Source organism: Leucoraja erinacea, chromosome 13 (genome assembly GCF_028641065.1).
Source record: "Leucoraja erinacea ecotype New England chromosome 13, Leri_hhj_1, whole genome shotgun sequence".
NCBI lineage: Eukaryota > Metazoa > Chordata > Chondrichthyes > Rajiformes > Rajidae > Leucoraja > Leucoraja erinaceus.
In genome coordinates, this window is record NC_073389.1 from 48260382 (window position 1) to 48276833 (window position 16452).

The 16452-nt window shown below is 39.5% G+C and overlaps 1 protein-coding gene across 1 annotated transcript in view; it reads left to right on the forward strand.

The window, feature by feature from the left end:
- Positions 1–16452, forward strand: part of hlcs (holocarboxylase synthetase (biotin-(proprionyl-CoA-carboxylase (ATP-hydrolysing)) ligase)) — a 99386-nt gene that overhangs the window by 9391 nt on the left and 73543 nt on the right. The window contains 4 exon segments of the mRNA XM_055645181.1: positions 1185–1849; positions 1851–2186; positions 4478–4654; positions 11480–11751. Of these exon segments, the coding sequence (XP_055501156.1) occupies positions 1185–1849; positions 1851–2186; positions 4478–4654; positions 11480–11751 (1450 nt within the window).

The following is a 16452-nucleotide window of genomic DNA, read 5'->3' on the forward strand; positions in this document are numbered from 1 at the left end:
AATTTAGGGTCCCACTCATATACTCTGGCTCCCTCTAGTTTTCCGTTTAGACCTACTTTAATCCTGGCTAGTTTTTACTTCTAATGTACGTAAAATATTTTAGGATACTCCTTAATCCTGTTTTCCAAGGGATTACAGCTCTTTTTTTCTTTCTTAATTTCTTTCTTTTCTCCTTTATCACCTATAAAACTCAAGGACTTTTGGTACTAAATGCCTATGCCTGACATGTTACCTTGCTTCTGATGGAAATCACGCTCTCGTCTCACTATTTTCATTCGGAAGAAGGCACAGGAGCTTGAGAACCGTGATACCCAATTTCAATAATTGTTTTTCCCTTGCAACCATCAGGCTCTTGAACACTTCACCACAGCCCTACCTCAGCAACTGGGATCTGCCATGGACTTTAGATTGCTTACATTTTTTAGTTTGGCTTTGCACTATTATGGTCAGGTTACTTAGTATTTCTGATTATTGATTTATTGTATCATTGATCATTGTATATTTATTTGTGTTGTATTAATGGGTATATAAAGCTGTAGCAAGTAAGCATTTCATTGTTCCATGCCTGTAACATATGACAATTAAACACTCTTGACTCGTGATCCTTCAATTTTCTTTGTTAACCAATGTTCCCTAATGTTACCTTCTTTGGCATTGTCCCCTCTGCCCGTCTGAAGGATGTCATTACAATAGCCGGTCCCAGCATCCTCGCCATCTTCAACAGTTCTCTGGCCACTGACACTGTTCCTACCTGCTTCAAGCATGTGGTGGTCCAGCCCCTCCTGAAAAAAACTAACCTCGACCCCACCTTGCCAAGCAACTACAGACCTATTTCAAAACCGCCTTTCTTTTCAAACTACCTATTTCCTTCGCTCCATAGATGCTGCCGCACCCGCTGAGTTTCTCCAGCATTTTTGTCTACCTTCGATTTTCCAGCATCTGCAGTTTCTTCTTGAACACTGAGTCTGCTTGGAGTTGATGATAAGTCCAAGTTTTGTGTATGCACTGGTGAAGCTCATTCTGAAATATTTCCATTAATCCATGAAAAATATTTCTATTAATCCTTGACAGTATTGGAAAATGCTAGGTGAAATCTGATTTTATTTTGCTAGCTACATTTTACTTTACAGAATAAATAATATCCGCATTCACATATTTATTTCATGTTTTTTTTTTCCTTTCAGCTTTGCAGATTAATGAATCAGTTCAAATGAAGTTACTGCAATCAAATGCTGTGTTTGAAAAAGCAAGCAAGAAACCAGGAGATCCTCAGATCCAAGATATTGTAGATGATACCTCTGCTAAAGATACTTCTAGCAAACTGACGAATGAGGCAACTGTGGGTTCATTCGGTGATGGCTATTGTGCAGTTAGTTCTGGGAAGGCCCAACAACTAGACATGGCAGAAATCGCAGAAGTTCATAGTAAAGAGTTCCACACATCCCAAGAAGGAATGGAACTTCAAAGCCACCATCTTCACCTTGCCAGTTGCTCTGAGTGTTTGGAGATGGAAAACAGTACCATTGAATCAGTCAGATATGCCTCGGCAGATAATCTACTGGACCTCTCTGATGACTATTGTGGAAGCTCTGATGAAACGGTAATAGGAGAGGACAATTTAATGGAAAATACAAGGCAAAATAACAAGAGTGGGAAGCCTCCCAATGTGTTGATATATGTTGGATCCAATTACAGTCAGTACTTGACGAAGTTTCAGCAAGTAAAGTCTATTTTAATTGATTGCCTTGACAATGATAGGTATGCTATCTATCCTCTTCTCGAAGAACAGATTCTGACAGAGCCTTGGGCTGATAATTCTTTGTTACTGGTTGTGGCCTTGTGACAAGCCTGTGTCTGAACAAATTAATGGACAATTCATGAGTTACTTGTCCAAAGGTGGGAAAATATTGGGACTCTGCACGCCATTTTGTTTTGGTGAGATCAAAATATCTCATAAAAATGAATTGAAGGAAAAGATTCACAGGTTTAGCTTCACGAAATCTGATGGCACTGATGTAATCCTGGATGCTTTTACCAGTGGCAACATTTTCTTAAAAGAGATGAATAGCACAGAGAATGCCACAAAAGATCTTGAGTTGTTGGGAAGTTTGACTGATCTTGAAAAAGACATGGTGATTGTACGTCTATCCTACGGAGAAAAAGGAGGAGAAGCCGTTCTCTGCCAGGTAAAGTAATAAAAAAAATTTTTTGTAAGAAATTGCATTTTTGTAAGAAATACAATTTTTGGTATTTAGATTAACATTATTTATTGTTTGTCCATATTCCTGACTGGAAGTGATGGTAAGCTGGTTCAGAACCACATGAGAACTAAAGCGAGCAGGGTAATTGTATCCAAAACTGGCTTGGTGATAGGAGGCAGAGGGTGGTGGTGTTGAAAGGATGCTTTTCTCATATCAAAAACAAGTCAGCAAAAGGTTAAAGTACAAGGAAGGATTTAAAAGGGAGTTGGAGAGGAATGATTTTTACACAGAATGTTTGATACCTCAAACTCACTGTTACAAGAGGTGGTGGAGTCGGATACAATCACTATTTTAAGAGATTGGTGATGGGACCCTTGAATAGACAGCACTTGAATAGACAATGTAGAGAAGGTTTCGGACCTAATGTGGGCAAACAGGATTAGTTTAGATGGGCAAAAAGATCAACATGGAAATGGTTTCAAGGTTTCAAGATCAGTTTATTGTCACATGTACTAATTAATGTACAGTGAAATTTGGGTTACCATACAGCCATACTAAGTGAAAAGCAACAAGACACACAGCCATGTAAAATAAAAGTTAACGTAAACATCCACCACAGAGGCTTCCCACATCCCTCACTGTGATGGAAGGTAATAAAGTCCAATCGTCTCCCTCTTTATTCTCCCGCGGTCGGGGCTGTCGGACCATCCGCAGTCGGGGCGATCAAAGCTCCCTCAGCCGGCGATCCGAAGCCCTCGCGTCGGGGTGATCGAAACTCCCAGATCGGGACGGTTGAAACTCTCTGTGGCTTGGAGTTCCAGAATTGGTCCCGAACCAGGGACCACGGGCTCCGCAATGTTAAAGTCCACAGGCTCTACAGTCGATCCCCGGCAGAGGGATCGCAAGCTCCACGATGATATGCCCGCGCCCGCGGTTGATGCGCCGGGTCGGTCTCCAGGAAAGGCCGCAGTGGGGACGGAAATACGATACAGAAAAAAAATGCATCTCCGTCGAGGTAAGGGATAGAAAAAAGTTTCCCCCCGTCCCCCTCCCCATAAAACAAACCCAGGAACACTAAAACATACTCTTTAACACGTACTTAAAATAACAAAACAGAAGAAAGGACAGGCAGACTGTTGGCGACGCAGCCATTGCCGGCACCACCCGGTGGGCCAAAGTTTCAATTTCCACAACATACATATGAGCTCCAGGCATAAGTCAACAATTTTGGCTCATATTGCGGCGCAACACAGAATATTACAGTGTCAGATGTATATAATTGGTCGCCCAATTATAGGAAGGATGTCAACAAAATAGAGAGAGTACAGAGGAGATTTACTAGAATGTTGCCTGGGTTTCAGCAACTAAGTTACAGAGAAAGGTTGAACAAGTTAGGTCTTTATTCTTTGGAGCACAGAAGGTTAAGGGGGGACTTGATAGAGGTCTTTAAAATGATGAGAGGGATGGACAGAGTTGACGTGGATAAGCTTTTCCCATTGAGAGTAGGGAAGATGCAAACAAGAGGACATGACATGAGAATGAAGGGACAGAAGTTTAGGGGTAACATGAGCAGGAACTTCTTTACTCAGAGAGTGGTGGCTGTGTGGAATGAGCTTCCAGTGAAGGTGATGGAGGCAGGTTCATTTAAAATTAAATTGGATAAGTATATGGACGGGAAAGGAATAGAGGGTTATGGTCTGAGTGCAGGTAGATGGAACTAGGGGAGAATACGTGTTCGGCACGGACTAGAAGGGCCGAGATGGCCTGTTTCCGTGCTGTAATTGCTTTATGGTTATATGGTAGATGTTCCATCTTCAGAAGAGAAGATGTTAAGTTATAAAAAAGATACTAAATGCTGGAGTAACTCAGCTGGTCAGCCAACATCCATGGAGAACATGGATAGGTGAGTTTTTTTCGGTCGGGACCCTTCTTCAGACCTGAAACATCATCTTGTATCGAGTCTGAAGAAGGGTCCTGACCTGGAACGTCACATATCCACGTATTGAACCTCCTGTTTCCATGCTCTATAACTCTATGATTCAATGACTGTGACTATCAATGAATGAGGAGCAGGTTGTGTGTCACTGGCTGTAGGTAATGTGTAGTAAGAGGAGATCAGAGTAAAGGGGAATTAGTGGTGGTATTGGAACAAGTTTGATCATGATTAGATATCCTCCCTGAGCAAATCCGATACACAATATATGATGCTACGTAGAGATTTCTGATTTTTTTATTTACTGAATAAACTGATTCTTTTTCGTGTAATGCACACATAGGTTCATCTTGAAATCCCTCCTGATTCAACTGAGATGCAAGAGGATTTCACGGCACTTAAACAGAGCAATGCACTACGATATGAAGTATTGACAGAAATCCTGAAACATTTACAACTTAGTTGTGGACTTTCTGAAATGCCACCATTGACACCAGTGCATCTGTTGGCCAAGGCAGAGGTAAATATATAATTTAAGTGGATCAAAGGGCTCTTGACTTCTGGAGAGGACAGGTATAAATACTTCACAGATAATTGTATCAAGGTCTTTTGGTTTGAACTTTTTGATTTAAGCTTGTGGAGAAAACTTTGGCCATTTTCTATTCAGAGTTGCTGAATCTCTACTCTTATAGAAATTTTAGGGTGGAATTTTATGCAGTTAGTTAACAAGGGTAGATTAATTTTGGCACATGGTAAAAATCTAGGGTGTGAATACATTCTCTCTCATTTTCGTTTGAACTTCTTTTGAGGTTCAAATGACAATAAATAAATTGTATTGTATTGTATCATTATCATTTTTAATCGGAGTTAATTGTTAGAACAATGCATAATCCATGCTATATTCCAGGACTAATATGCAATTGTACTATCACATGTACAGTGGATTTTATGTACTGTAGTACAAAGTGTCACAATCATTTGTCAAGGAAGTTAAACTTTGTTGTTTTAAGCAATCCTTCATATTTCAATCAATCTTACTGCTTAGGAAATATATTGGATTGTCAATGCTCTTTATCTTTTTTCATTTTATAACTCTAAATTAATTTCCATTTACTTGCAAAATAACAACTTTTTAATTAATCAGCGAGAGTGCATTGTATTCCCTCTATTTTCACTCTTCCCACAGTGATGGGATGCATACTGTTCTGTATATTTCCCCAGCTGATTATGATCCTTCCTTCAGTTTCTCCCTATTCTTTACTTAAGGGTATCCGGGGCAAATCCATGTTCGTTACTGCTCTAATTTAAGTTCATAGGAGCAGAATTAGGCCATTCTGCCCACCAGGTCTACTCCGCCATTCAATCATGGCTGATCTATCTTTCCCTCTCAACCCCAATCTCATGTCGTAGAATTATCATTTAATTTGGAATGAGCATCTTAGATTGAAAGGAGCAAACTTGCTGACATTATTTGCTAAATCTCTGCTTTGTGCTCAAAAGGAATAGAAAGGGAACAACACAAAAAATGGCCAATCTTGCTAATTCTGATTTCACATATTTTATTTACATGTCCCGTTGGTTCTCATGCTTTTTATCATAGTCTGTTCAGACTACCCTTTATAATTCCTATTTAAGTCTCTTTCAGAAAGTAAGTATGGCCTAGAATTTTGTTTTGATCATTCTCCACAACTATTTTTTTTTAATTTTAATCTTATTTTTAAAACATATACTTGATAATTGATAATGTCACGTTATTCATTGAAAACAGTCTGGCTTTATTTACCTTGATTCTTCCAGCCTACTCCCTAATTTTCTCTGCTCCTGTGTAAGAAATCTGACCTTTAAAGGAGTATTTAAATGCATTTGCTAGCCTATGCTGTTATGAAGTACTTTCATTCGTTACATTAAAAAAATTAAGCTGTGATCAACCTTCAATAACGTTATAATCAATGATAGCAGGGCAATTCAAGAAAGAATTGATACAAACATATGTTTCCCTTATAATTTGTTTGGAATGTATTTAATTTAAGAATCACTCGCAGTTAAACAAAGTGCCCCCTAAATTTGCCATTTGACATTTCAACATTTGAAGTCCCATTAATTTTTAATTTGTCTGAATTTTGATAAGCAATTAAAAATATATCAGGTTGCTATTGTTTTTTGATTGAGATAGTTTGATATTTTGTACTCCACAAGGAGGCACTGTATGGCTAAAAATGTCATGTCTGATACCTGAAAGTGTGCGATTGTTAGTGTGTATAGAACCATGATGTGTACAAAATCAGACAACTCTGAACTTCTGGCAGATCAATTTTATTTATTTAATATATAACTTTCATCAGTTTACCATGTTAGCAAAAAAAAGCTAAATGTGATAGCACCAGCAATTCCTACTGCAACTGTAGTTTAGTTTTTGATTAGTTTAGTTTAGAGATACAGTGCAGAAACAGGCTCTTCGGCCCACTGAGTCCGCATCGACCAGCCTACACACACTAGGGACAATTTCACTTACACCAAACCAATTAACCTACTAAACTTCATGTGGCTACTTACAAAACTGTAAGTCTTTGGAGTACGGGAGGAAACCGAAAATCTCAGAGAAAACCCACGTGGTCACGGGGAGAACGTTCAAACTATGTACAGACAACACCCATAGTCGAGATCAAACCCGGGTCTCAGACGCTGTAAGCACTGTAAGGCAGCAACTCTACCACTGCGCCACTGTGCCGCCTTGGAGTTCTGTGCATTAATTTAGATATTAAATATGAATACTAATTTGAATTGAAATGAGTAACAAGTTGTGATCTAGGCTGAGAAAATGTCTGAATAGAAATCTTTCCATTTGTTCAAAGCAATTAAGCAATATGATTGGGGATAAACAGGGCTAATAATTAATCTTTTGAGCGAAGTTGTTTTGTATTCTATATATCGATGACAATATATTGATATATTGATAGGAATCTACATTACATAAAGGTGAAATCTTTAGTCTTTGTATTAAAATACTGATATTTTGCTCTTTTGTCTTATTCACCATTTTCTTTTTTTTTTGTAAACACAGTGTGTTCAGACTACCCTTTCTAATTCCTATGATGGTTTCAGAAACCGGCAGACAAAGTCATTATTTGTTTCATAAGGACTTCTAAGATATTCCAACAGGTCATTGTCACCTAGATTCAATAGATGCTTCTACAGAGGGATTTGGTTTGCTGTTAAAATTATATTGCTATGTAGATTAAGTTAAGTATCTGATTTCTTGGATTGAGAAATAAAAGGAGTGGAATCAAGAATTTTCCGAATGCTTTCACTCCTACATCTACTCCAACAAGATGCCAGATGTTCAGTATCAGTTGAGTCCCCACTCTAGACATAAGCACAGACTAACTACAGGAAGGGAGAATTGAACCCAAGTGTGGGATGAGCTGTCATTAAGTTTGATCTAAGCACCTAATTGTTCACAAGTTACTACTTTCCTTTGTCATGGTGACTTGCCTTTTAAGGCAACTAGTAAGTCATGATGGAGACACAAAGAACAGCAGATGTTGGTTTACAAAATAAGGCACAAAGTGCTGGAATAACTCAGTGGGTCAGGCAGCATCTATGGAGAAAATAGATAGGTCACGTTTCGGGTCAGGACCCTTCTTTCTTTTTGGGCCCTGAGACCATCCTGGTGGGGGATGGAGGTGTAAAGGGACTGGATGTCCATGGTAAAGATGAGGCACTGGGTGCCTAGGAATTGAAAACGTAGTAATCATGGTAAACATAGTAAATTGCTATATTTGATCATTGAAAATCCAAGAAGGTGAATTAATCTGCAGCATGTGAAATTGTGGGACATTTGTTTGAGAATGGGATAGCACATTCAAACCAGAAGGAAGAACATATAAATTATATGTATACCTATTTACAATCTCAGATTATTCCGAAAGTGATTGAATATCAGCAAAGTAATCTTGAAATTCAGGCAGTGTTATTTGGTAAGAAATGTGGCAGGAAAGTCACAAAACAGCAATGAGTTAAAGACTAGGTAATCTGTTTTAACGACGATGATTGAGGGACAGATGTTTGACATGCCAAAAAACAACTACTCAGCTGATGTTTGTAAAATATTGAGGGAATACCATGACGTCAGGTATGGCTTTGTTTTAAGAGCACATCTGGAAGAGTATAACACTCCCTTAAATTGTCAGCTTGGATATTGTGCTCTGAAGTTGTCACTGAAACGACACTATTCTGATTCATAAGGCAGAGTATCAACGTCGGCACACCTCCAGAACGTTAATTATTCCTCCATAAAACTATTTCAACAGTTGATGAGGGTGGAAAATGTTTCTTGTCGCATAATGCGGATTTATATTACATCATATCATATATCTATGAGCCCTTCTGTCTCTGCCCCTCTCTCTGTGTCTCTCCCCATTCTCTCTCTGCCCTCACTCTTCCCCCCCCCCCCGCAACCGCACATTGGGGGAACAGACCCAATGGGTCTGCACTTGGTCTAGTATAACACTAAAGATGCTGCTGAACTTTCGTGATTAACTGCTTTTCGAAGGCCAAGGTGGTCAATTTTCAGTGTACAATTTTAAGTTTACCGTCTGCTGCCACCTTTCTGTAAATTTATGCAGCCCTGCCATTTGCTATTTGTAACTACTTTTGATCCACCTTGAAGCATTTTATTAAATAGTATCAACTTTATTATCAAACTAAAACAAAATGTTACAGATTATGGAAATCACAAAATAGCTGGATAAAGCTGAAAACTCTCTGTAGGTCAGACCATTCCAATGGAGAAAAGGAATGGTTAACATTTCTGCTCTTCCCATTTATTACAGGTGCTAAATTAGAAACGAGGAACTGCTGATGCATGTTTACAAAAAAAATGCACAAAGTGCTGGAGTAACTCAGTGGGTCAGGCAGCAAATGTGGAGAACATGGATAAGTGAAGCTTTGGGTCCTGACCCGAAAGGTCACCTATCCATACTCTCTGGAGACGCTACCTGACCCGCTGAGTTATTACAGCACTTTATGCCTTTTTTTAGGTACTAAATTTGGTTGTGTTCTCTGCATGTTCTGCCTTACCAGCTGAGTGTTTCCAGCATTTTCTTTTTCCGACATCGGTTACTTGAATACATTTGACAGATGCTATAGTAGTGGAAAGGAGGATGTCCTTAGTGTTCTGCACCATGTTAAGATGGATCGACCAAAGAGCAACTTGACAGCTTCCTAAAGCATCCCCACCTTTCGTGACAAAAGAAGAGTAGTGTAATTATGAGCAGTGAACTGAGGGAACAAACACCATTATAGTTAAACAGAAGTGCTATTTGATAATATAAAAAGAAGTGCATTTACTTTCAGCTATTTTGGAGGATGATTATGGACAAAACAATCATTCTCCTTTTGTCTGTCAGTGTTATCGTCATCACCACCATGTACTTGGGAAATGCTCTGCTGCAGTCTGACATTCGTATAAGTAGCCTCATACACTTTAAGACTTTTTTTGGATTCCTTCCTTAATCTGCGTACCATGTTTTGTTTTAGTAAAGCATTATTTGGAACAATGTAGTCTATTAATGAATTATCATTGGTTTCAGCAGCTCCACTTATTATATTTGGATCAACTCCACTTATCTGCCATCATACCCCGCAATCTATTTGCTTTTGACTCGTGTTACCATTTTACTGTTTGTTTCTTTGTAACATTACTTGATTTCTTTGGTAAATTCTTCAGATGGAAATGTTCTGCCTGACTTTGCTTTTCACTTCTGCCACCCAAATTTATAATTTATGTCCCTTCGTATTTAAACACGCCCTCCCCCGCTTTACAGCTTACAAATTACCTGGAACAATTTTCTCGGTTCCTTTTATTTTGTGTATGTGTATGCTTCAATGAGGTCTGGGCAAAACAAACATTTCAACATTTGTATAAGATATTTGTAATAGTTGTGATGCTTGAATTGATGCGTTCACTTTGTTCTATAAGTGTGTTTAATTGTGATAATAATTATAGTAATTGGTAAAGGGGAAGAGAGTTATTGCTGTTAGTCTTATTTAACATTACACTTAAAAGAAGTTATTTGTACAAGATTGGGTGCTGTTCAACCTTATGTAGTTTAAGAATCACAGCAGTTCCAGAATGGAAAGCATTGTTAAAAATCTTTAGTTAATATGCCTTTGGGCGGTTTGGATTTGGATTTTTGTGAAGAAATAGCGGCTTTATAAATATACAGATCCAGTGAGTATTATAATCAAATTGTTTGGTATTCCTAACATTTTTATATGGATCTCCAGAATACAAAAACGTACTGTTTTCACATGTAAAAACTTGTATTCATTCCTTTTTAGGTATGTCAGTAGTTTGAAGGTGACATTTAACCTTTGAGCTTGGCCACTTTGTCACAATAAACATTTTGCTGATGAGTGCAGGCTGCTTTTAAGATTGCTTCCAGATCATTCATTGTAACTGCAGTAGCTGTAAAAATAGTCTGCTTAGTGTTCCTCCTGGTTCGGAAATTTACTATATCTGCAGTGTGAACTTGGCCTGGTACACAGTGCAGGTTTGCCTTATAAATTACAGGCAGGTTAAATTATTGCAACATGGTTTTTTTATTTTCCCCCCTGAAGTCATGAGAGCAAGTGCCAAAGCTGTTCAGGTATTTTCTCCTCAGCTCACTATGCCAATCCTCACTGCCACTATCAATAAAAATCTGCATATGATTTATATGGACTACATAGCTGATTTAATTTTTACATAGATCTATTTGCCTGGATTGGCAATTATATTAACATATTCAAAAAATATTGGCGGGGAGAAGAAACTCTAGTGGATTTTATTTGTCTTCTGCTTTTAGGGCACATTCAAATTTACCTCAGGTTGATAGGATTAAATTCTTGTCAGTTTGCCAGCTTTTAGTTTCTAGATCAAGTTGTATTCGGTTTCAAACTACTGTTAATTTAATATGGTCCAACAATGGAAAATTGTCTTGATACGACATAAATTATCAGCCTTGCCCAGAAGTATGAAGGATGGCTGGCCTGGGAAATAGAAACTTTCACTCTAATACATTCGAGAATGTTCCTGTTCATTTGGGATAACATGTTTTTGAGCCTAAGTGGAAAGCTTCATCCTGCATCCAACTATGCCATATCCTGAAATAGGCCACCGTTGCAAATCTTGATTTAAAAATAATGTGGGCATGTTGGACGGATTCTGTTAACATGAGACATTAATAAAAACAAAAGCAGTGAATGATTTGTAATTCTGTTGGCAATAAATGTCAGAAAGGCAGACCTCAGCCGTTCACTGAATTATCATTTTATTGAAACTTCAATTTTATAATGTTTTCAGGAGACTCAGCGTACTTTCCTTAGATGGCTGCGGCCGCAACTGGATGAAGAAGGTGTGCTTAAATCGCCAAAGATATCTTTGAAAGTTGTAACAAAGCATCAACCTGGATTGGAGGCTACACCCAGCTCCTTGCCACTCATTGTGGATTCACATAAATTTTCATCGGAATATTTTGACATGAAAATCTACTGTGAAAATCTTCAAACACAACTGTTGGGTCAATTAATTTTCTTCAGTGAAGTGATCCCAACTACGATGGACGTATTTGATGGGTAAGGTGACATCTGATATGAGTCTGCTTTAAGTCTGCTTTAAGAGATTAAAGTCATGCTTTAATAAAAGTGAGCGTTTATTGTGAAGAAGCACTTTTCCAGCTGACCAGTTCTTTCTGTTTCATTTCTACCTCACATACTGTTTATACATCAATAGCATAATTAATGTCTTTGGGCACTAAAAGTGATTAATGCAACTGTGATGGATGATTTGGAACATGTATTTGCTTTTACTCTAGATATGACCACTGTTAAAAAGTGATGGAATGTGAATTGCATTTTTTCATGGCATTCTAAGATTTTTGCTGCTGTTTTAAAAATTTCCATTCCAGGAATCTGTCTACTTCCGAATGTAAATTGCAACTCAATGGCATCTCCATATAACATTATCCCAAATATAAAGATATCTATCTATATTGCTAAAAGTCTGATCTTGACCACTTCCTGTTGTTCTGTATATTGATTTTAGAAAAAACGCTGCCACTTACGGCTGTAATTTTTGGCCATCTTACTCAGTCCCCCTCCGCTGCGCAGGACAAGAGGATTTTTCTCATCGATTAAAAATAAAAGAGTTATTAGTGTTTAAAAAATGTTGAGATTCTCTCTCCTGAAGGCTACACCACTTCCGGAAGGCCTATAAAACCCGGAAGCGTTGAGTGCCTCAGTCAGTCTCCGCAAGATGGGGGAGCAAGAGGGTCACGTCTCTCAGTCTGAGGTGTAAATAACACAGAACACATGTCTATTAAATTGTGAGTGGTTTTACTGACCTGTCAGTGCCCTTAATGTGGTTTGAAAATATAGTTTGGAAATGCTAAAGCTCTGTTGCCTTTGGTTTGGAAATGCTAAAGCTGTGTTGACTTTGGTTTGGAAATGCGAAAGCTGTGTTGCCTAATTAAAGTTGCCTAATTAAAGTTGCCTTGTCTAATTAAAGTTGCCTTGCCTAATTAAAGTTGCCTTGTCTAATTAAAGTTGCCTTGCCTAATTAAAGTTGCCTTGCCTTCTATATAATTAAAAGTCTAATCTTGACCACTTCCGGTTTGCACTTTAAATTGATTTTAGAAAAAACGCTACCACGTGCGGCTGTGATTTTTGGCCATCTTACTCAGAGTCCCCCACCGCTCCTTGGGTGCTGAGGACTTTCCCATCGATGAAAAATAAAAGTTATTAGTGTTTAAAAAATGTTGAGGTTCTCTCCCCTGTCAATCATGCCATGAAGGCCACGTCCCTTCTGGTGGGAGGGACTATAAAACCCGGAAGTGTGGGTGTGGCTCAGTCTCTGCAAGATGGGGGAGGGAGAGGTCACGACTAGCTGCCTTATGTGGCTTTGCACCCTGCTTGAAATGGTATGAAACTGCACTTGAATTTGGTGGCCTTGCACCCTGCTTGAAGTGGTATGAAACTGCACTTGAATTTGGTGACCTTGCACCCTGCTTGAAGTGGTATGAAACTGCACTTGAAATTGGAATTTCAAGGAATAGCTGTGTGTCAACTGCCAGCCCACCAGCCGTGAGTGAGTGAGCTGCCAGCACAACAGGCTTGAGTGACTGAGCCGCCAGCCTAAGGATCCATTCGGCCCACAATGTCCATATTAGCCCTCTGGAAACCAGTCCCTTCAGCCCACAACACCCTTACTAGTGCTCCAGAAAGCTCCCCCTCTATGCTGAGATGAACAATCTGACATCTGTTGGAGAAAAGGATGTTTGAGGGAATCTCCAAGACCTTTTAATCAAGGCCATCAAGAAAGGGGACAAATCTAATTGTGATAACTACAGTGGGTTTTCAGGGGTGTTTGCCACAGGGAAAATCATTCACCATTGCCTTCCAGTTGACTGAGGAATTGTAGCTCAATCGCAGAGTGGATTCACTCCACCCTGGGCATAATAGACATGATCTCCAATGGAAATGCAGGTAATTGGGCCTTCTTCTGACTCACAAACACCATAATCGTAACTCGTTAGAAGTATTTTTCTCAAAATTGGCTGCCTGCAGAGAATTGTTTCCATCTTACATTTGCTATATGACAGCATGGAAGCTGTGATCTTAATTAGCAAGTGCACAAGAAGCCTAATCTCAATGCAGGCTAGTTTCGAGCAAGGTTGCATTATCATCCCCATATTTTCCCCAAACTTTGTTGCTGCTACACAGCACCTTGCCTCCAACTAGATTACTGTTCCATCGATACAACCTGGCCTTTTGAGTGTTTCCACCACTTTCTGTTTTTTCTGCCACTGGAGTGGGCTAATTTATGGGGCAGACAAGAAACAGTTCAACCTACTTTGCCTTTACATCAGAATCTCAACAAAAAAAAATATTTTTAAGGCAGAGATTGACAGATTCTTGATAGTAAGCGCGTCATGTGTTATGGGGAGAAGGCAGGAGAATGGGGTTGATAGGTAAAGACAGATCATGAATGGCGGAGTAGACTTGATGGGCCACATGGCCTCATTCTGCTCCTAGAACTTATGAACTTGTGAGAACCAAGATCACATCAACCTCAGTATGTATATAATGCTCAAAATGCATGTTTAGATACTAAGCTCCAAGTCATTTTTGATACGTTGACAGAAATATGTGAGTTAATGGTCCCTAAATGTAAGGCCCACTCAACAAAAGCTTTGTACAACACTAACAATCAAGGTCCACAGTGAGACCCTGGAAACGTGGATTGGTTTCCATCCTCCAGAAGCTTCCTCTTATTGAAAGTTGACATCAATGGTAAAATTAATCCGTGCTTCCAGTCAGCACTGCCTTGGGCTGAATTTTGGTAATCATGTAATCAGATACCTACAACATGGAGGTCGGTATCTGATTAAAAACAGTCAAGAATTATTTCTATACCTGTTGTTTAGGGATTGTATTTTATTGTGTTTATTTTCCCCAGCAAAGCAAAACTTACTGATCTTAACATGTAAGATTTGAGAGTGAATATTGGGATGGAACTTCTCCCTATCTGGAAAGAAGAAACCAAGAACGATGCCATCATTCACATGCCACCTTTCACGTTGAAATCTATTACTTGAGTTGGAATATTTTGGGGTGGGCATTCATTCATTTGTGCCACATCTGGTTTGCCTGGCGTTCTGCTTTGCTCCTTGAGTAATTTATTCGACACTGTAGCTTTTGAACAGATTAGTGTGCATTGATATTGAAATGTTAATGGATTTAAACAGATTAACAAGTTTGTTTATAATTGTTTATAATTATTTAGATTTAATGTCATAGAGGATAGGGTGCTTCATCCTAGACCACTTTCAAAAGTTTCAAAGATCTTTTATTGTCCCATGTATCATTTAAGGTACAGTGATATGCGAATCACCATACAGCCATACGAAAAAAAAGCAACAAGACACACAACGACATAAAAGTTAACATACGCATCCCCTCATTCCTCACTGTGATGGAAGGCAAAAGTGTCCAATCTTCTTCCTCTTTATTCTCCCACGGTCGGGGCAATCGAAACACCCCCGTCGTGACGATCGAAACTCCCGCGCCGGGCCAATTAAACTCCCGCATCGGGGCGGTCGAAACTCCTGTGGCTTGGAGTTCCCGAAGTCGCAGACCAGAGACCGTGGGCTCTCTGATATTAAAGTCCGCAAGCTCCGAGGTTGGAGTTCCGAGGTCGACCCCTGGCAAAGGGATCGCGGGCTCCACGATGTTAAATTCCCGCAGGCTCCCCACGGTGGAGCTCTCAAAATCGGTCTCCAGCAAAGGCCGCCAACTCCTCGATGTTAGGCCGTAGTACAGACGGAGATACGATACGGAAAAAAATCGCATCTCTGTCGACGTAAGAGATTAGAAGATTATCCGCACCTCCCTACATAAAACAAGGTAAAGAACACTAAAAACATTCAATTAACACATACTATTTAAACGCAAAGACGGAAAGGACAGACAGTCTGTTGGTGAGGCAACCATTGCTGGCTCTACCCGGTGATCCTCTTGATTGTCTTCCTGCAAAAACGTATTGTCTAAGCACCAGTAGAAGATTTTTAATATTCATTAGCTCATAACCTGCAAGTAGGTTTCTCGAATTGCAAAAACTATCGTTAGAAGAGGTGTAGCGCTTTGACAGTTTGAGAAAGATGCCAACTGGCATGTGACAGATTGCGCAGGATGTAGCTGTGCATTTTGCTTACTGGCAAACGAGTTTAACATTAATGATTTAAACATGGGCAGCACAGTGGTGCAGCGGTAGAGTTGTTGCCTTACAGTGCCAGAGACCTGAGTTCGAACCTAACTACGGGTGCTGACTGTATGGAGTTTGTACATTCTCCCCATGACCGCGTGGGTCTTCTCCAGGACTTCCGGTTTCCCTCCACATTCAAAGGTGTGCAGGTTTGTAAGTTAATTGGCTTCGGTAAAGATTGTAAATTGTCCCCAGTGTGCAGGAGAGTGCTCGTGTACGGGGTGGTCACTGGTCGGCGCGGGCTCGGTGGGCCAAAGGGCTTGTTCCCGTGTTGTATCTAAACTAAGCTAAAGTGCAAGTCTTCAGTTAAATTGGCAAGGAATTTACACAAATGAATTCTGTAAGAACTCCCGAGGTAATGCTAATTCCAAAGACATGATGGGACCATAAATGACTGCTCAAAATTTCAACAAAACTATTGGACAGGGAGTCAAAAGTCAAGAGTATTTTATTGTCACGTCCTGGAACAAAACAATGACATTTTTACTTGCAACGTTTTACAGAACGCTATAGTT